Source organism: Hevea brasiliensis, chromosome 17 (assembly GCF_030052815.1).
Source record: "Hevea brasiliensis isolate MT/VB/25A 57/8 chromosome 17, ASM3005281v1, whole genome shotgun sequence".
In the NCBI taxonomy this organism is placed as follows: Eukaryota; Viridiplantae; Streptophyta; class Magnoliopsida; order Malpighiales; family Euphorbiaceae; genus Hevea; species Hevea brasiliensis.
In genome coordinates, this window is record NC_079509.1 from 58,685,613 (window position 1) to 58,707,042 (window position 21,430).

A 21,430-nucleotide genomic window follows, 5' to 3' on the forward strand; every position below is an offset into this window, starting at 1 on the left:
AAACGTAAACATACGGAGGCTCCAGTTAGACAAATAGAGCATATTAGGTTAGATGATAGAAAGAAAAAATGGGTAGACCTAAATTGACTTGAAAGAGACTAGTACAACATGACCTAGAAACATTACACATTTCTGAGAATTTAACTCAAAATCATTTAGAGTGGAGAAAATGAATACATATAGTCGATCTCAAATTTTTGAGATAAAAGTTGAATTGAGTTGAGTTGAGTTGAGTATTTCTAAATAATAAATTAATTATAATTATTTATTAAAATAAAAATTGATTTATCAAATTAAAAAATTTAACTAAATTAAATTAATTGAAATTAATTTTTTATTAAAATTAAAATGTTAAAATTAATTTTGGAAAAGAAAAAGAGGAAATATATAGGCCACAAAATGAGGTACCAGTGACATGGTGACGCGTAGACTGTTTAAATAAAAAATACGAAGATCTGAGGAGGGCCACAAGCACAGGCGAAGGCGAAGGCGAAGGTTAAGGTTTGCACACTTGGACTTCTATGGGCTCCATTTTGCGACCCAGAGATCTCCCGAACCTTTAACTCGACAAGGAGATCCAAAAAAATCTTTTTAAAATTACTAAACAGTCCTTTTCTCCTCGTGCAATACATGTTCATTGCTTTCACACGTAATTATTTATATATGTAATTATATATTTCTTATTTTAATCACAGTACCAAGAAAACGTGTTTAATATTAGTATAATTTTATTTTATTTTTCATATGTTTCATCATGTATTTTCAAGTATACAATATAATCAAATCATATCTAGATAAGTTTAAATAATATTTAATTAGATTTAATATTATTACATATTCTGATTAAATTTAACTTTTATATATTAAATATTAGTTATAAAAAGTTAATTATATAAATAATTAATTAAATATATAAATATTTTATATTATATTTAAATAAATAAAATTCAAATAATTTAGATATTATTCAAATAATAAAAATTAAATTTAAGACTATTTTAGATAATTATAATAAATTTTTAATTAAATTTAAGAGTGATTCGGATGAAGATAATAATAATAATAATAATAATAATAATAATAATAATAATAATAAAATTTAAAATTAAATATAATAATTTTTATAAGTACTTGATTAACTGTGGTGTGTACAAATTTTTAAACTAATAATTGTTTGATTTATATTTTAATATGTTAAATGATAAGATTTTTAATTGCAGATTTCCACACATAAGCATGTGGGGTTTTGGTAACATTATGTATTAAATATTTATGAATTTTGAAAACATAAGATGGAAATTAAAAAAAGAGGGTACTTAACAACTCATAGCGACAACAAATTAATTTTTTAAGCTAATTAATCACATGTAGTTTATTTTTAAAAAATTCATTAAATTTTTATTTCTATAATAATAATAATAATAATAATAATAATAATAAAGAATTAGTAAGTTGAGAATTTCTTGTAAAAGATTGAGTTATTTAAATCTAATTAAGTTCAATAATCAATGATAAGTCAAAATTCCACGCTATAAAATAATAAAAATTTAGGAGAAGATATAGTAAAATAAGCTTTATTAAAAATATTTTTTTTACTAATTTTTTTTATTTAAAAAATAAAAATATTTGTAAAGAAACTTATAGCTATTTAAAAGAAATATTTTCAATTTACCAGTTTAATATTTAATTTTTTAAATACAAATTCAGAATTTTCAAATCTTAAAAAAGAAGTTCTAGTAATTTATAAAACCTTTTTCTGTTTAGTGATAAAAGCCAAATTATGTGAAATATTAATTTAAAAATCTTAGATAATTATTACAGATAATTATTTAATTTTATAAATGCCTTTAAAAAAATTATAAAATTTTAATTTTTATAATAAAATTTATTAAATTTTAATTTAATTTTATAAAAATTACTATAATCGTAAATAAAATTTTTAAGTTAATCAATTAATTTGTCAATTATTAAAAAAAAATAAAAAATAAGAGGAGTTTCATATTAAAAAAATAACAGATTATATCTTTTTTTTTATTTTTTAAAAATTAATAAAATAAAATAATTTTATTTATAAAATAACATATCGTAAGTTAATTTAAAAATTTTTAATTATAATAATTTTTATAAAATTAAATTAAAATTTAACAAATCTTACGGAAGAAATTAACGTTTTGTGGCGTTTATAAAAATAATTTTAAGTGCAGTATGTGATACTTACCCCGAAAATCTTTGGACGGCGTGGCAATGACGTAATTAAGTGAAATTCAAAGGGCTTTATTTTGCGTATCGTCGCATACAAGTGCGACCCATTTCTGGAAGATGAGAATATAAAGAATGAATTTCGTAGTAGCAGCCATAGAAATCCGCCCACCATCTCAGACTCAGAGCCTACCAAGCACACCACATAAAATCCTCTCCTCTTAGTTACGGATCCGACCGTCTCTCATACCTCTCTTCTCAAAGAATCTTTTCTCCGTTGCCTAGAGCTAGAGTCCTATTGGTATCACCATTTCTTGTTAATTTCTGCTTCAATTGTTTTGTTTTGTTAATTTTTTAATTTAGTCATCGAAAAATCCTTTCTTATTGATATTTGGGTGGGGGTGTTTGCAGAGAAGTGAAGATGGAAGCAGCTACAGCAGCTGTTGTTCGATCTCCCATTGGGATGTATAAACCTTCGAGTTCTGTTCGGGGATCATTGTTTCTCGCCGCCAATGGTCCTGATTTTGTTCGTTTTTCTACCAAATATCACTTCCCAGCTAATAAGGTACGCTGATTTATTTTTTCCTTCCTTAATTTTTTTAATGATTTTTTTTTTTATAAAATTTTTTTTGGTCTATTTGGGTTTAGGCTTTTTGAAAATTTTATTTTGGCTCTTGAAAGTTATCTGTGGGTTTAGGGGGTTCGGTTGAAAAGCTTTTATCTTTTGTGAAAATTTTGATTCCATACTTGTTTAGGAAAGTTGGAATTTCATGTCAATTACTGTAGTTGTTGATTCTGTAAAACGTAAATGGTAGGTGTTATATGCTCAGAAGGTGCTTGATACTTAATTTTTTTTTTTTAAATGGATTACAGCATTGTACTTCAGTTTCATATGGAAAATCAGGGCATAGAAGAGTGGGTTTTGGAAGGAGGAGATGTGCAATAGTGAGAGCGTCATCATCGTCACCGGCTTCAGATTCTTCTGGCTCATTAGCTCCAATAGCACCGCTTCAGTTGGAGTCTCCCATTGGGCAGTTCTTGTCTCAAATCTTGATGAGTCATCCACATCTTGTGCCAGCAGCAGTTGAACAACAGCTTGAACAACTTCAAACTGACCGTGATGCGGATAAAGAGAAGGAAGAGCCTTCTGTTACTGGCACTGACTTAGTATTGTATAGGTAAGTTGCATAATTTTTTTGACATGAATAAGTGTTTGATACATTTTGGGCTGAGAATTTAATAATGGGTTTTTGGAATTTTTAGGAGAATCGCTGAGGTGAAGGCTAATGAAAGGAGAAAAGCTCTCGAAGAGATATTGTATGCCTTGATTGTACAGAAATTTATGGATGCTAATGTTTCACTGATACCCACAATGGCCCCTTCTTCCGCTGACCCATCTGGTCAAGTGGATAGGTGGCCGAGTCAAGATGAGAAGCTTGAGCAACTTCACTCTCCTGAAGCATATGAGATGATTCAGAACCACCTAGCTCTCATTTTGGGAAACAAGATAGCAGATTCAACTACGGTAGCACAGATAAGCAAATTAAGGGTTGGACAGGTCTATGCAGCATCTGTGATGTATGGATATTTCCTCAAGCGCGTTGATCAGAGGTTTCAGCTTGAGAAGACAATGAAAATCCTTCCTAATTTAGTGGATGAGGGAGATAGTAATGTTCAAGAAGCTGCGAGGCAGGATATGAAATCTAGTGGAGGGGAAGATGCCTTTCAAACTGTGTCATCCCACCCAGAAGCCTGGTCTGGTGGTATCATCAGTCCAGGGGGATTTGGTGATGGCATAAAGTCCACCAGACTTCGGAGTTATGTGATGTCCTTAGATGGAGAGACACTTCAAAGATATGCTACAATAAGATCCAAGGAGGCAGTTAGTATCATTGAGAAGCACACAGAGGCCTTGTTTGGAAGACCAGAAATTGTCATTACTCCTCAAGGGACCGTTGATTCTTCCAAGGATGAACTTATCAAGCTCAGCTTTGGTGGTTTGAGGAGACTTGTTTTGGAGGCTGTGACTTTTGGTTCTTTCCTTTGGGATGTTGAGAGTTATGTGGATTCGAGGAACCATTTTGTTATGAACTGAGTAATGGTTGCATGGAATCCTGATAAAGCAAATTGGTGGCTAATGTACTACTAACCGAATTTAAATGTCTTAATTGAGTAAATTTGGTGGTAACATTCTAGTTATTGTACTGATATTTCTGTACATAGCTTTGATACTGAAATATCTTGTTTTCATTTGCACTCTGAGATGGAGCTATATGAAAATTCATTTTACTACTTGAATCTATCCTCTTTCATAATTATTGTTATATATGCATATGCTTGGACTGTCTTTCATATTGCGAGGTTATGATCAATAAAGGTTTGTGGTTGCCATATTGAACTCAAAAAATCATAAATATATGCTACAAGGGAAAGCATAAAATTAGTGTAAGATACGAGTAAATTGGAATGAACCAGGAAAGAAATGAGAAAGCTCTAGAATGAAGTCCAACCTTGAATGAAAATGGAAGAAAACTACAAGATTTGGTCATAAATTCAACATGTATAATTGTAACTCTTCCATGAATCTATCATATGTGTTCTCATCATATCCTTTGGGGTTATTTGATAGTGGTCGGAGAGGCTGTAATCATGATTTTTTTTTTAATCAAAAGGTGTTGATTTATAAATATTAAACTGGCAATGAGCCAAAAATAAATATTTGCTCCGCCACCATATTACAAGAAAAATGAGAATCATGAAGAAACTTGGTGGCTAAAGCATGTGTTGCTAAATTACAGGTTCTCTTAACATGGGAGAAAGCGATGCTAGTGAAAGTCAAGGATAATTGTCTAACATCATGAATAACTTGTTGGATATCCAAAAGCACCACTGAATGCTTAATAGCATTGATAACCACGAAAAAAAAAAAAAAAAAAAAAAAAAAAAAAAAATAAAAAAAAATAAAAAAATAAAAAAAAAAAAAAAAAAATAAAAAAAAAAAAAAAAAAAAAAAAAAAAAAAAAAAAAAAAAAACACAAAAAAATAAAAAGAAAAAATAGCGAAAAAAAAAAAAAAAAAAAAAAGAAGAAAAGACAAAAAAAATATAAAAATGCCTTCTACTTCTCCACAAAAATTACACTCCGAGTTAAAATGGCTCATTCGACGATGCAACGCTTCATTGGAGGGCAATTTCCCTTTTAACAGTGTCCATAAGAAAATTAATAGCTTATGTGGCAAGGATATTTTCTAAATACTCTTCCAAAAAGATTTTGAGGAGAATGGAGAGCTAGGACCAAATACATTTCTTAAGAATGGAACTATAGATTTTTATATGTCATTAGCTCTATAATAGCTAGATTTTACAAAATACTTGCCTTTTCTGTCAAAGTTCAATACAAGCTTTTCCTTTTGGTGAAACATACCCAAAGGGATTGCTAAAATCTTATTAACCTTCTCTTCTTTAAAATTCTCATAAAGGATTCTAGAGTTCTAAGAATGAGAGTGCTCATCAATAAACTAACTGTCTAACCCAAACAATTCGAGGGTTATAATTCATTTTAACTCTAGGCCTTGAAGGAAAGGATATCTGGATCCAATTATCCTCTTTGCATAAGATCGAATCCCCCTCGTCTACTTGCCATCTTGTACCCTTAAGAAGGATTTGTTCGGCCCTAAGGATGCTTTGCCATCCCTAAGATGGCCTACTATCTAAGCGAACTCGCATAAAATTTGTATAGGGAAAGTATTTCCCTTTAAGCAATCTAGACGGTAAAGAATCATATTTTATCAAAATTCTCCACCCCTGCTTAGCAAGAAGGGCCATATTAAAGCACTCAAGTCTTTAAAACCCAACCCTCCTCTGGCTTTAGGCTCATAAAGCTTGGACCATGCTATCCAATGAATCTTCCTCTTATTTATGTGTTGACCCCACCAAAAATAAGATATCAAAGAGTTAATGGCCTTGCAAAGGTGAAGAAGAAAGTCTAAAAGCGGACATAGCGTAAATTGGAATAGCAGATGTGACTGCTTTGATAAGCACCTCCTTCCCTCCCTTAGACAATAGCTGCTCTTTCCAACTTGAACTTTGATGAGCTATTTTGTCTAGGATGGCTGAGAAGCTTGCTTCTTGGATTTCTGCAAGAAGGCCAAGAAATTTATCCGGAACCTCCTGCTTTTAAATCCGAAGAATGGTAGCAATTATGATTTGGCTACTAGCAGATACATAAGTTTGCATGATCCAATGGATCATCTATGCTTCTTTGGATGAAGCTTTCAAATAGGAAATTGAATTATCTGCAAACAAGAGATGTGTGAGAGTAGTACAGTGTCTGGATATTTTCAGGCCCTACAAGGAAGAAGTGGGTCTCCTCGTTTTAAACCCCTCGAAGGTAAGATGAAATCTATCTTATGCCCATTCACTTGCACCGAATAAGATACAATAGTAACACAGTCCATGATCCATCTCACCCAGCATTGGTGGAATCCAAAAGAAGACAACATGTGATAGAAGTATCCCCATTCAACACGCTCATAGGTTTTACTGATGTCTATTGAGTTATAAATTGCATCAAGAATTCCTGTGTATTATCATATCTTGTCAGCATGCATCATTTAAGTATACCAGATCCTACAATAGTGCGTTTTCAGGTAAATCTCGTGAATTCTTTGTAATTAAAGCAATGGCCTAATATAGCCAATCCATTACTATTAATGATCGTTGTTAGTTCTAGTACATCCATTGGTGGCACTTGAACCTTGGCATCAGTAGCTTTTTAATCCCTCAAAAAAAAAAAAAAAAAAAAAAAGAACCCTTATTGAACACAAATATATTCTGTCATTGCTATACTTCCGGAAGCTAAAGAGCAAGAACCAAGAAAAGCAAAGGAAAGAACAAGGTAAATAGTATAAATTATAAAAAAATATCTCACTCCCTAGTATTGTAGTATTAGACATCAATTTCATCTTGATGAATCCCACATCTGTAAAACTTACTTTTTTTCTAGAAATTAGGGTAGGAGTAATTGGAATCTAATTTGAATACACAGAAAATCAAAACCTCAAAATATTGGTTTCAATTTTCCAATTCTAATTCCCTTTTCAACTTTTAGTCAAATTGACAATTACATACAGCATTATGAGGAAGTATTTCTTTAACTCCAACGCAACCCCACAAGAACCACCGTATCCGCCGCCGCCACAAATTGTTCTTCAAGATTCCGCCATTATAACAGCTTTAATCCCCACTAACACAAATTGGGTTACAATGTCTAAATCCTCAGAGTGATTGGTAAAGCAACTTGGTTGTGGTCCATCTATGCAACATATTACCAAAAACATCATAGAATGCAACCTCTGCTTCAGTTTGAGTTAATTGCACTGCCATAAAACCTTGGCCATCATAGAAAAATTTAAGACCTTTTCTGTTCAATTCTTTAAGGTCCCTTCCAAGCTTCAGACCCTGCTCCACTTGTCAGAAATTGAATTGGACTGCCACAGATTTTTACTAGTTTTTATTCCCAAAAATAAAAAAAAAAAACTTTAAAATTGGTGTTTTTCTTACCTAATTGTATCACTAATATGTTCAAGGCAATGGTCATGTCCATTCATGTAAAAATCAATATTTGTTAGCCCTGAGTATAGGAAGAAGCTTATCTACCAGTTCATGGGTATCACCATGATGCCTAATGCTTCTTATTGCATGATGACCAATGACGATCTTCCACTTGGCATGTGACTCCCTCAATGCCAATTGTTGATCCTATTCAGAAAGTTCACATAAATTTTCATTATTACATATAATTATTATTGTAATGATTGAATATGATAGATTTTACATAAATTTTATCATAATTAATATTTATTTTACATTAAAATTAGTACATTAATTGAAAATAAAAAGTAATTATACCTTGATCAGGTTTGAAACGTAGGCCTTGCGAGAGCAGATGTCTCGCTAGTCGTAACAATGGCCCTCTTTCATTAATGAAGTAGGCATTCACAAAAGGAGTGGTGTCCATAAAGAATATTTCAGCCAATTCTGTTAATTAACCCAAAAATAATTTCAATTAGCATTCACAACAGACTGGTTGAAAGCACCTCTTCTACCCCAATCCCCGAGGACCAAGAAGCTAAGAGAACCATCAAGATTTTTTGGAGGGTGTTGAAATCATCGAAGCTCATCATGAGCATGAGCAAATGATGAGGAAGAGAGCATGAAGGTTAAAACAAGGCAGAATGTGACCACAAATGATGACTTGCTGCTATAGAGGCATGCCATGGCTAGCTGCTGCGCTCCTAGCATAGCATCAAGAGAGAATTGTGTTTATATAATAAATAATATAGAGATATTATAAGCCTACCCCTAGAAAGAAAACCTTCGAAGAGAATGCAATGCATGAGAAATGGCAGACAGAAACGAAGGGCGGTTGACAGAGGAAGAAGAGAAAGGGTGGGCACACAGATTCCAATTTGCAGAGAGGGATATGCGAATACGCTCATAGAACATATGTCAGACCCAAGCTCTGAGAGATGCGATTGGACTGGATATTGACGTCACTTGTGCTAATTTTGTCCTTCACTTCAAATCAAGCGGTTAAAGTTAAATATTTGATTCATTCCTTCAAAGTTGGGTAACAGGGTCGAATTTTCTGATTGAAATTTTTATGTAAATGGCTTGGCATATGTGTTACTCATTGATATGATGTCTCTTCAATTTATATGTATATTTCTGATAATCGGTAGTTAATAGTTTATAGTTTCTCATATATCCCAAACATTTGATTAAATTATATATTTTTGATAATCACACTTTAATATATAACTAGGCTTTTACCAGCGCATTGTGCAAATTTAATAATTTTAATATATTATTTAATTGAATAAAAATATAGAGATATAACTTTTTAAATATATTTATACTTATAAAAAATTATAAAAAAACTGTGAATACATAATTTAATAAGGCAAAAATTATCTTAATTGCATTTGTGTAGATTGTTTTTATTTTTTTTAAAGTCTGGGTTACTAAAATATTATTTAATAAGTTTGAGAAAAAATATTGATTAGGCATTGTATGTTTTAGGAAGGTGATTAATTTAATTTTTGATATGTGATATTAATTTATATAGTTTATAACTATGACTTTTAGTTTTTTTAGTATTAATTAAATTATAGCTATTATCATAATAATAATTATTATTATTATTATGACTCTTAGTTTTCTTATTATTAATTAAATTATAACTATTATCATAATTTTTTTTTATTATTAAATGTCTGATAGATCTATCATTAATTGATTTTGTAAAATTATTAGGAAAATAAGGGTAAAATTAACAAATATGAAAAAAATTTACTGAAATGCCACTTGTCACTTTTTGATAAAATTTATTGTAAAACCAACTTTATTATATTTATATAAACATATTGATTTTATTTTATTTTATTTTATTTTATTTCATTTCGTGTCAGGAAAGTTTTTCTCTTTTATTTAAATTTAAATTTTCTTTATAAGATTTTATTTATATGGATGCATTTTTTTTTTTAATCCTATTCTAATTTCATGTTTCTCTATGCTAATAAGGTTACCACTTGAATATTTATTTTCTTTAAACATTGATATATGGATATTATTTTCAAGTCTTCATTAGTGGGTCACTCAAATTAAGCTCTACTGCTCCACTACTTATTAGTCATTGTGGTTATCATTATAAATTTAACTTATACTGTCATATTAATAGGCTTATGTACGAATAAGGTCCAAAAAAATAATGGATTGAGTTCATACAATTGGGATGGATTGCTATCAAGTACATTCAAACAGAACCCACGGTTGATTTTGATTAAATTTAACCGTTGAATTTTGTTTGAAAATTTTTTATTTTTTAAAGAAAATTCCAATTTTTTATTGATTTAAAGCCTTAAGGATAGTGTAATATTTGCAAGTCTCAAGTATTGAGTCTTGAGAAGAAAAATTTCCAGGGAATTGGTTAATCTCACCTTGTGGAGCTGTTGAGTGCAACTCATCCAATCAAGCAAAGGATAAATCAATTGAGGTATATCACGACGGTTCTCAGCGTAATTGTAAATTCCTGGTATACCAATTTTGTATACACGCTGATACTTCTGCAGCTGAAACTTCCTTTCTTCTGGTACTTGTTCAGCAGGAAATTCCTGGAATATGAAGAAATTGGTGATCTTAGTTTACTAGATGAATCAGAGAGCACAGGCATCTTGCTAGTTTTCTCATATTTACCTTTCTTAGTTTACTACAATCAGAGAGCAAATTAGAAGGCAGTTCACATCACTGCTTGTTGGCACTCAAATATCATTACAATTAATCAAAAAGCAAAATGGTCCAGCTTTCAACATAAAAATGATGAATCTTATTCAGCAGCACAACTTCTGGCCTACTTAATTAGAAAGCTTCATTCAAGCAGCAAATCCCTTGTAGATGACATAATGCAATCTTCTATTCCTTAAGGATCTTGCAGTTATTGGCTAAATATCCAATACTTACTTTTGTTGCACGACCAAACCTTATACCCTACAATGCAACCACTCAATTATGTCATTCACAATATCTTGTCCTTCTGGTTCCAATAGGAGATCATGTAATAATCCTTCCAATAATTTGATGGTTTGTCAGTTGAGGACGCTTCGTCATATGGTTTTTGTGAAGTTTGAAATTTTGCTGCAAGTAGTTTGAAATTTGGAGAATCTCATACCCAGTTCTTACTCTAATGGAACCAGTGTACACTAGCGGTTCTGAATACTTGGCTATTAGTGCCTCTCGATCCCGAGAAACTGGCATGCCCTTCTTGTTTGCAGCACTAGGTTGCAACCTTGGCAACAAGACTGAGACAATTGGAGCTAGTACCCAGGGTGAAGAAAATAAGGATATAATAAATTTACAGAAGATCCAGCTCATCAATTGCATGTATACACATTTTGGCATTAAAAAAAAAAATTCTTCTATAACCTTTTGGATTTGAAGGCGAGATATAAATGAATTTACAAAGGAAAAGGATTCTTACCCCAAAAATAGGATGGGATGGCTGAACTCCTACTGTGGGGGAAGTCAATACTGCACCAGCTACATGGGCATCCACTTTTGGATCCAGCATCGCCTGCAATTGCTCATGTAGTAGAAGTGAAAATAACTATCGGATTCTATGTCACATAATGAGAATAGAAGCAAGCATTTGCACCTTCATTAAACAATCAAACGCCCTCAAATTATAAAGAAACCCATAATTACATTCCAACCTTACCTTCAGGACAATGGCTGCTCCTGTTGAGTGTCCAAAGCAAAATCATGGAAGCCCAGGATTATCTCCTAAAACTTTATCAAGAAATGATTTCTATCCACAGTTGAAAAAAAAAAGATGAATACACTTAGAATTATTAAACACAAAACAAATCTCATCTTTATCTTCTAAATGAAAATAAAAAAACATACAAAATCACTGACAGCATAATCAGGAGAATGAACATATGCATGTAGGCCATCACTCCCGCCATGTCCTAGTATAAAAGAAGGAACAACAGAAGAAAATGTATATGTAAGATAACAGAAATTTGGACTGCATAACTGGAAGATACCAAATAAGTAGCTCAAGTAAATACCACAAAGCAACAGGGAGAGAAGCACAAAAATGACCAAAGTAATCTCATTTTATTGGAAGAAAGAATACAGTAACACAACATGTAAACAAAAGAAAATGAAAGCATATAACTGAAAACTACAAATGTGGCAATGGAGAAATGTAATACTTCAGAAGTTATTTTCAGGATCAATATTTCACAAGTCATTTCCAGGACCAGAACTTAAATCAGATGTAAAAATATAACTTCACTGGTATAAGAAAAACTAGGTAGTCTCCCAACTGAAGGTCTGTGTCAGGATGCACATAGGGAAGTTCAGTTTTTAGGCCAACTCTTGTATTCTTAAAATTTTGACTCCAGAGAGAGGGAGAGAGAGGAAAAGGAGGGGCAATGGCCAAGGGGGAGGGGCAAGGGAAACTAAAATTACCAAATGGAGTATCCATCAGCTAAGGGTTGGGGGGTGTGTGGTGTTGGCGGGGCGGGGGGGGGGAGGGGTTGGGGGGGGGTTGCGGGCAGGGGGCATGGGACGATGGGGAAATGAGGCCTTCTCTTATTTCAGATCATTCAACCTCTGCAATTTTAGATAAGCAAGGTCAGACAAAATACATGCAAATAATATGCTTATTTATTAAGAGAAGCTTCACAAGTTACTTTTTCGCACCAATGGACATCTCAATCCCTGCAACATCCAAATATAGATGCATTGGTGAAGAACAGCAATCTCTAATTCGCGAAACACTTAGAGAAACAAAGCATGAATGCAAGGATTATATAACAGATTCATTATTTTTATTACTACTATTATCATCATCGCCTTCTTGTTAGATCTTACATTCTACCCTAGTCACTGAAAGTGGTTTAAGATGAAATTTTTAGAAGGAAAAAACATTCAAGTGCATCCACTTCTTTGCTCTATGTTATGCAAATTTTTTCCCCATTTTTGTTTCTCACATGAAAGTTAAGAAATGCTATTCTTGATCACTATCTTGATAATGCAAGTGAAAACACATAGCAAGTATAATGCTCATGTTAGCGTATTTGTGATGGCCACCAAGAAAGCATTGAAAACTGAAAATGTTCCTGAGGTTTACCAAGTCTGAGGAACTTGTTCTTGCAGTTTTAACGTATATTAAGTTTGTGAAATCAAATTAATATTCATCAAACAAAGTTCCACCTTAAAATTTGAATATGGTGCAGTTAGCAGTTCAGGAACATAAACCCCAACACTTCAAAAATGTAAACATCAGAGGTTTTAAAGCTGCATATGGTTACAATCCCCCTTTATTGAGAAAGATTTGCTTTGAATTTTTTTGTACACATGTGTTTGACTTTGCATGGATGTGTCGGAATGTTTGGATTAAATAATTCTACTTTTCCTCTTCACTCACCTCCTCCCCTTTTTTTTGTTTTCGTTTTCTGCCCCTTTACTCTGAACTACTATGACTCCTGTGCATTGATATGGCATAGATTCACCATTCTTGGCCCCTAAATTTATAATATGGGTGAGATTACGGGAGTTGCATGAGGCCAAATATAAGAGAACAATAAGGCCATTGTGTTCCTTACATTTAAAAATGGTGCTGTTGCTTTTGGCAGGAAGACTGCCCATCAATCAATACATTCTACCTTAGTATTCCCAACTAAGAATATCAATGTAGCATATATTTTCTAGGCACATGGCCACAACTGCAGCCCACTTCTATCATTTTCTGGCTAAATTGTCAATCAAACAGATAAAGACACCTAGAGGATTGTCACGAGTGAAATGTGAATGCAGTATATCTTCATTTCACTTCTAATCCCTGATATGGTACTAATAATTGTTAGAAAATAGAAAAGTCATGGAAAATTGAAACAACATAATTACTGGAACCTTGATTGTCAAAGTTCAGGACAGCATTCTCAATTAAGTGGATGGAGATTAGTTTGGCTCATTATGAAAAAGAAACCTGATAACAATGATTTCAAAATAGTGCATGGAGCTTACCAATCCAATCCATTCCATAGACCTTAAACCCATGAGCATTCAGCTGCTTTGCAAAATCACTGTATCTGCCGCTGTTGTAAATAATGAAACTGTGACAAAATCATCAAACTCATGTCAATTGAACTTGACTAGCAAACACCATTAGTTGCAAATTACAAACCTGTGTTCATTTAGGCCAAGAATCATGGCAACACTAGTCAACAAACACTTCTAAAGTCAAAATATAAAGGAAGGGAGAAAGGTGAATATCTATCGATCCAAAACAACTAAAATTAGGGGATACATTATAGAAATCAGAAGTATGCAAATTTGAAAATAATTAGACATCAAATAGCAGGCCTCCAAGTAATTGATAATCACTGTGAATTTAAAAAAAAAAAAAATCATGAAAATGTATTTTCGTAAGATTAAAAGTCAATCTCATTTCGCTTATTATGTTCATGTTCCATTTTAAAAGGTGTATGATTAAATTGTTGACCAAATAAAGGTTAGCCCTTCAAAATAAGGTTTTGATAACTTCTGAAGATAGTTATATAACAAATAATTTTCAGCACACGTTTCTTTAAACTGGAAACATATTTATAATTAATCTAAGGAATAACATTGAGCCTTATATTTTAAATCAAATGCAAGAAATCTGGTCACTAACCAGTCTACATTTTACATCAGACAAGAACAAGCATACACTTTCAGTTTTTAACAAGATATTACCATTTTCCATGAACATTAAAAAATACATGTATTGAAACGACAAGATAAAAGCTAAGAATTAAGTATGATTATTCAATTAATATTGTAAGATGGTTAAGCCTTTTCTTTTAATTCATTTTCCCCACGTATTTTCAAAACCAAATCCCCAATACCATAATACACCAAGTCCAGCACGGATCACCATAATCTTAAAAATTCAGAAGTCCTCAGATCTACTTTCCTATAACGTCTTAAATTTCTTTCATCAAGATCTCAAATCAGCTACTTAATTGAAGACAGCAATAATGACTGAGACCTGACGCTCTGCCCATGACAAACTTGTTTCCCCTCCATACTGAACAAGACTGATAGCAAGTGGATCCATTAATTGTCTTTATTTATCAGAGTTGTTTTTTAAAATTTTTATCATGGCAGTGGAATGTTATTCAAAGTATAAACCAATAACATTTTAGAATTGTGTGCCAACTGATAGGTATGCCAGATATAATGCGAGACGGTCTTGGACATATACATAAAAAAGCAGAGTACGGCAAAACAGTAGCATTTCACAAACCACTGCACTATTATGCATATGAGATAAGGGAGGGGACCAGGTGATAGAGATATTGAAAAACAGTCATGGATGAGATAGTAATAGCTTTACTTCAGTGTCACAATCCATCGGATACAATCCATGCATAGGGAATTATTAGAACGGTTAGCGCAGAGGGTATTATTCCCTTGGGAAATAGCAGTTCACAGATTCTAACAAAAGGTGGTAGTAATGATGCTGGATGTGCAAGAATTTGCCTAATAAGCGATCAGTGCCATTGGAAATGCATCCGTTCGTGTAGTTGCATCAACATTCAAAGTGAAGAAAAAATATTACAGATTTTAAAAACAACCTCTGCGAATTGTAATATTCAAATTTAAGAAGCAATATGAACAAGAAGAATAAGCAGATGAACTATCTACACATTCGTTGTACCAAAGTGAAAGAAAATGTCATGTCCAAATGATGGCATAGCTAAACCACCTACGCTAAACAAGAAAATGGGATACGCGTTCATTTGAAGTGTCGATCAGCTTATTTTCTTTGGAAAATTTCCCTTTTCAACTTTAAGCAATCAATTTAACTGTAAGTTGTCAATATTAAATTCTCTTTTAATCCATTTATCATATTAAATATTTGGAAGATAATCAAACACAAAAATGGGAATAAATGTAAGGACATCAAATATTAAATGCTGATTAGTGATCATAATGAGACACAAAACAAACAAAATCTATAAATTGAACGAGGAATGAGCATATATTATTGAATAAAAATAAAATTGAAATTAATACCTGATTATGACAGAAACAGGGGTCCACAACTGGGTAAAAGTGGTGTCTCCTGTGGCAGTAACAAACAGCGAAAACTCCCTCACCGAATTCGGGCATCATCCTGTAACACCCGCCGGATTGCGAGGGCCCTCCTGGCCGCCACCTCTTGATCCGCCGCCATGCGCTACTCTTCCAAGGCACTATCGTCGCTGGGACCCGTACCATCTTCCTCTGAGGCCCACACTCCTGTAACTTGCCAAAATCCTTAGGCTTGTCCATCGATGAACTAATGTGCACCGTCCGTCTCGGGCCACGGAAGGGGAGCAGCAGTAGCAGAACGACAGCGTTTATCAGTAATAACAAAATTTTTAACGCTCGAACCGAAAACAACGGATTAACCCTCCCACTGGCACCGGACGTTAGAATCAAGGACGAGGAAGCTGCAGACTGCTCCATTGCCATGAATGAAGAAGGTGGTGGTTTTCTACTAAGAATCAATGACGTTTTGAGGTGTAAGAGTGGAATTCTTCTGAGAAGAAGAAGAGGGGAAGGTTTTCGGGTGAGAATTGTGGCCAAATGATAGAGTTGAGATGGGTGGAGCACTTGCAGTAGGACAGACCATAAACAGAAAGCGCAAGCGATAGAAGAACCCACAACCCAAAAAAATAATTAAAAATGACGTGTTTACGTTTCTTTTCGAGTCTCTGTCCCAATCGGAATACTGCTTGTGCAACCAGAAGACATGATTTTGGAGTTTCTGTTATTTTTAGTTGGGAGCTGTGCTTTAATTTGAAAGATGAAAAATGTTTACACAGAAATAATTAATTTATTTATTAATTATTTTTAAATTTTTTACTTAAATTATCAGTAATTAATATAACTTTTTTTTGTTATTGTTACTGTTTAATCTAGAATGGGATTTTTAATAAGCCGGGTTTACTCTAATTAAGTTTTTATAATTATTTAAAAGTAATTAGAGAGATATAATTAATATATTCAATATTTAACACACTCATATTTTTTAAGATGTAGCCAAACACATCATTTTTCAAGCAAATACTAATATTATTAGCCAATTTTATATATCAAAATTAAGTTTTGGACAATCTTAAGGATACATTTTATTAAATTTGAAAGAAATATTGGTTAAGTTACCTTTTATTAATATAAATTTTTATAAATAATTAAATTATTTTATATATCCAATTAATTAGTTAAATTATTATCATAATCAATTCACTTATATTTATCCTTTAATTTATATTTATATTTATATTTTTGTATGTGGAACTAACCTATTAAATAAATTGTATATATTTTTTAGCTTAATTTTACGTTTTATTTTTGTTTTAATATTTAAGAGTTCTAATTATATTGTTTGTAGTTTTTCCTTTAATTGTAATAATATCATCTTATACTATTTTTATAAGTGATTAATGTGGAATTGCTTATTTAAAAAAGGGCGACACGATGAAATGTATTTTAAATTTATATTGTATTTTCAATTAATAAAATAAATTTTTTAAAAAAAGCCATCTTTCTTTTTCTTTTTAAGATATAAGTTTTTATTATTTTTTTTTAAACAAACGTTTTAATATTTAATCTTTCAAGTTAATATACTCAATTCAATTTAGTTGAAATGATGTTTTAACACATATTTATCTGTGGTTATTATTATTATTTAAACTAGGTACTATTAATTTAAAATTATTTAAAAAAAATGATGAAATAAAATTTATTATTTTAATTATATTAATTATGTTTTGTTAAATTATTTAAAAATAAAAATAAATATAGTAGATATATGAATGACAACGGAGAGGATATTGTGAAAATCAATCCACCTAAATCCAAACTTAATTAATACTTTTTAAATCAAAATCTATCATAAAACTTAATGAAAATTTATTTTTAACTATACGAATCCGGTCATTAGAATATTATTATTTTAAAAAATATCTAAATTCATTGAATTTTATATATTTTAATTAAAAATTTATATAAAAAATATTTATTATTAATAATTTATATTTTAAAATTTTAATAATTGTATAAAATATTTCAATTTTATTTTATATAAAATAAAATATATAAAAATTTATAAATATTATTATAAAAAATATATATTTTTTATATTTAATTAAATATTTATATAAATAAATTCATAAAACAGGCAATTAACATATAAAAATTTAAACCTATTACCAAAAATAAAATTTTAAATTTAAATTCACTATAAATTTAATTATATATTATTTAAATTTATATTATTAAAAAGTAATCATAAAAATTCAACTATTGTCGCACTAAGTAATATATTATATTAATTAATAAAATAAAAAAAAGAAAAGATTAAAAAAATAACGAAATAATAGAGACAAATCCTAGAATCTAATTGATGTTTACGTTAGAGTTGTTATTAAAAAATTATTTAAACATATTAAATAAAAATATTATAAAAAATATAAAAATAATATTTTAAATATTTTTTAATAATATTTAAAATAATATTTTAAAAGTCTTAAGTTAATTTTTGTATTTAATAAATCAATAGAATAGGGACCCATCACAGTACAAGAAATTTTGAGTCAACCTGCGTCTAACACGTGTCTCTCTCTAGTTGGTATGATCGCCTATAGAATCTTGACACTTTAATTGTATTTTCCAGTGTTTTTAAGAAATACTCATTTTTGAATCATACACACACTGTGCTTGGAAATCTTTTTAGTGGAGAAAGAAAATAAAAGAGAATAAAATTTTTTCTTTTCATTGGAATAGCTTTTTGAATAATAAATTTTTTTATTTATATTTAAAATAAATAATTATAGAATTAGTAAGATTGTTTGTACAATGTTAGGAAAATAGAATTTTTTTTTTAATTTATTTTATTAATAATATGTGCAATAATTAATAGAAATTATTCGGTAAATGTTTTGAAATCATGTCTTATTGTTACTTTATTTTTCTTCATATGGAGAAATTAATTTTATAATTTTTTTTTTAAAATGCATAATTCATTGCATTAAACACACCCAAAGGGTCAAGATACACAAGGCTTACAGCTAGAATTACAATAAGAAAACCCCTACCTAGTTTCAAGCTCAATTCAAGGCCCAGCTCCCCAACATCAAACCCTAACTCTAGATGAAATTTCAACAGCCATGGGAAGCTAGCAACCCTTTTAACGCTGGCTCTACAAATCCCTAAAGAAGCCTACCATCAAGCTTCTCCCAACCAGCGAAGGTCTTTCATTGAACAAGAGTGACAAGGAAACCACAAACCCAAGCCAAGTTTCAATCAGTAGCTTCCTCCTAATAGATCTACACTAAATTACCCTCTACATGTATGATCGGAGATTTGCTACTAAAAACCTACAAAATCATCCTATGAACACACCAGATGGGAGGGAGAGAGCCCTAACTCACCCTGACAAACCATAGAAAACATAGCAAAATGGAATCCTAAAGATGCCTTCCCCTATCTGGAGGCAGAGGAGGACTAACGAAAAATAGAACTCGGTAAGTTCGAGAGAGAAACAACAAGCAACCTACTTGAGAGGATTTTTCTCTCTCTAACAAATTAGAAAGCGATACGGGTGGAGTAAAAGACCCTAATTAATTTCATAATTGTAGTATGGAACTTCTGTGTTTGGTAACATGGTAAGGTTTCTCATATTTAACTTGCATTTCAGATGATGGTTTATTTTTGTAAGTTACTTGAGCCATTAATATTAGGCTTTCATTTATTCATTGCTTCCCTTTTTAGGCCTAATCAATAACTAAAATATAAGAGTTGTGTTTTTCAAGTATTACCAAGTTATGAGGTACAGCAATCTGTCATTATTTGTATTTAAAGGACTTAATTAGTGATTTGTCAAGATCATTGTTGTGTAGATTATTTGAAGGATGAAATTCATCTTTAATCCTTTTCAATCATTAAATGAATATTTAATACAAAAGCTAATTAAAGGGTGTTTTTGGACCTGTTTGGCATTTTGTTGAAATTGCTATTGAGAAAATTACTTTTTTTTAAATATAATAGCTATAGAGTATTAAAAAATAATTAAAAATTAAATTTAAAGTATAGCAATCTGTCATTATTTGCATTTAAAGGACTTAATTAGTGATTTGTCAAGATCATTGTTGTATAGATTATTTGAAGGATGTTACATCATCTTTAATCCTTTTCAATCATTAAATGAATATTTAATACAAAAGCTAATTAAAGGGTGATTTTGGGCTGTTTGATTTTGTTGTTGAAATTGCTATTGAAAAAATAACTTTTTTAAATATACTAGTTAGAGAGAGTTAAAAAATAATTAAAAATTAAATTTGATCAATTTTAATCATAAAAATACTAAAATAATAAAATAATTTTTTTTCAAACTGTTTTTCTCAACGGCATCTAAAATGGTGCTTTTATTCAGAAAAGTAATTTCAGGATCTAAAACTTAATGATAAATAGGGCTTTGTGTGTTCCATCCCCACAGTTTGGCTTGGGTCAATTCTCCTATAAAATGACTTTTTTTTTTATCTCATAATTTTACTTCTTTTTTTCATAAGATATATTTAAATATTGACTTGATAATTAGTCAAACTCAAATTACTGAAATTAAAGTTAATCACTTATCAGCAAAAGTCAACAAACTTTATATTGACCTCCAACCTAAAGTCAACTAATTTCTCTAACTTTTATAAAAAAAAAATTACTGATATGCTTAATTAATCTAATTTTTTCTTCAATTTTAATGCTATCTAGGATCATAAGGTTTACTTAATTTCACATTTTAATGTGTGATGAGATATTTTTAAATATAATATTGCCATTACATTTTTCAAATAAAAGTAAGTGATTAAAATATATTTTTAATTTTTGTAAATGAAATTTATGAGATAAATATTTAATTATTAAATTATTTTTTTATTAATATTTGATTATTAGTTGTAACACAATGATTGGTGGATAAAACTATAACATGTTCACATTAGCTTAGTTATGGAGAATGATTGGAGTATGAAAGAAAAGAGGGATTGTTGACTGATTGATGATTTAAGGGTTTCAAAGAAGGTAAAAGTTAAATATAAAGATATGGGAGATTGGAAAGAGTGCAGTCCTTTTTGAATTGGGGCAAGAAGAGGATTAGAGAGTGGGACATAATATGCAACCCACAAACACAACACCACCATTTAAGTCACATCATAGAGCAAATATGGAATCAATCAAAAAAGAAAAGAAAAGCAATGAAATGATGTGGCATTGGCCAGTTAATTAGATGCAGTTTGATTTATGCATACAATGCAGCACCAACTTTATTCTTCATGTGATTTCCAATGTGAAAGTTTAAAACCTAAATATTCTCCATGTCTTCTTTACACCCATTTTCTTTGCTTGCTTTTATCTATTGTGCACATCATCCACAATCTCCTTCAAAAACATCAACTAATTTATCTCATCATACACCTCTAAAGTCATCCTTTCACACCCTAGCTAGCTAATATATACCCAAATCACCCATTCAAAGAATTTTAATTTTTTTTAATCTTCATCCAATAAAAAATTAAAGCAAAATATATTAAATCAACCTTTAAAAAGGAATATGAAACAAACACTCAATTAATTGAT

General features: G+C 30.7%; 1 protein-coding gene and 1 pseudogene across 1 annotated transcript; one reads left to right on the forward strand and one right to left on the reverse strand.

Annotated features, from left to right (window-relative positions):
- Positions 1–2,335: 2,335 nt before the first annotated feature.
- Positions 2,336–4,497, forward strand: LOC110664179 (UV-B-induced protein At3g17800, chloroplastic). Its single transcript, XM_058139561.1, has 4 exons — positions 2,336–2,500; positions 2,611–2,764; positions 3,073–3,377; positions 3,463–4,497. Exons 2-4 carry the CDS (start codon positions 2,621–2,623, stop codon positions 4,292–4,294), a joined length of 1,281 nt encoding a protein of 426 aa, XP_057995544.1. The 5' UTR covers positions 2,336–2,500; positions 2,611–2,620; the 3' UTR covers positions 4,295–4,497.
- A 2,586-nt stretch (positions 4,498–7,083) lies between these two features.
- On the reverse strand, positions 7,084–16,555 carry LOC131175462 (uncharacterized; annotated as a pseudogene).
- Positions 16,556–21,430: the final 4,875 nt, after the last annotated feature.

What these genes read in the sequence shown, in the direction of transcription:
- LOC110664179 (XM_058139561.1), top strand. Translation starts at nt 2,621, where the DNA reads ATGGAAGCAGCTACAGCAGCTGTTGTTCGATCTCCCATTGGGATGTAT. An exon ending in ATCACTTCCCAGCTAATAAG is followed by an intron (nt 2,765 to 3,072) that starts GTACGCTGATTT and finishes AATGGATTACAG; the next exon opens with CATTGTACTTCAGTTTCATA. An exon ending in ACTGACTTAGTATTGTATAG is followed by an intron (nt 3,378 to 3,462) that starts GTAAGTTGCATA and finishes TGGAATTTTTAG; the next exon opens with GAGAATCGCTGAGGTGAAGG.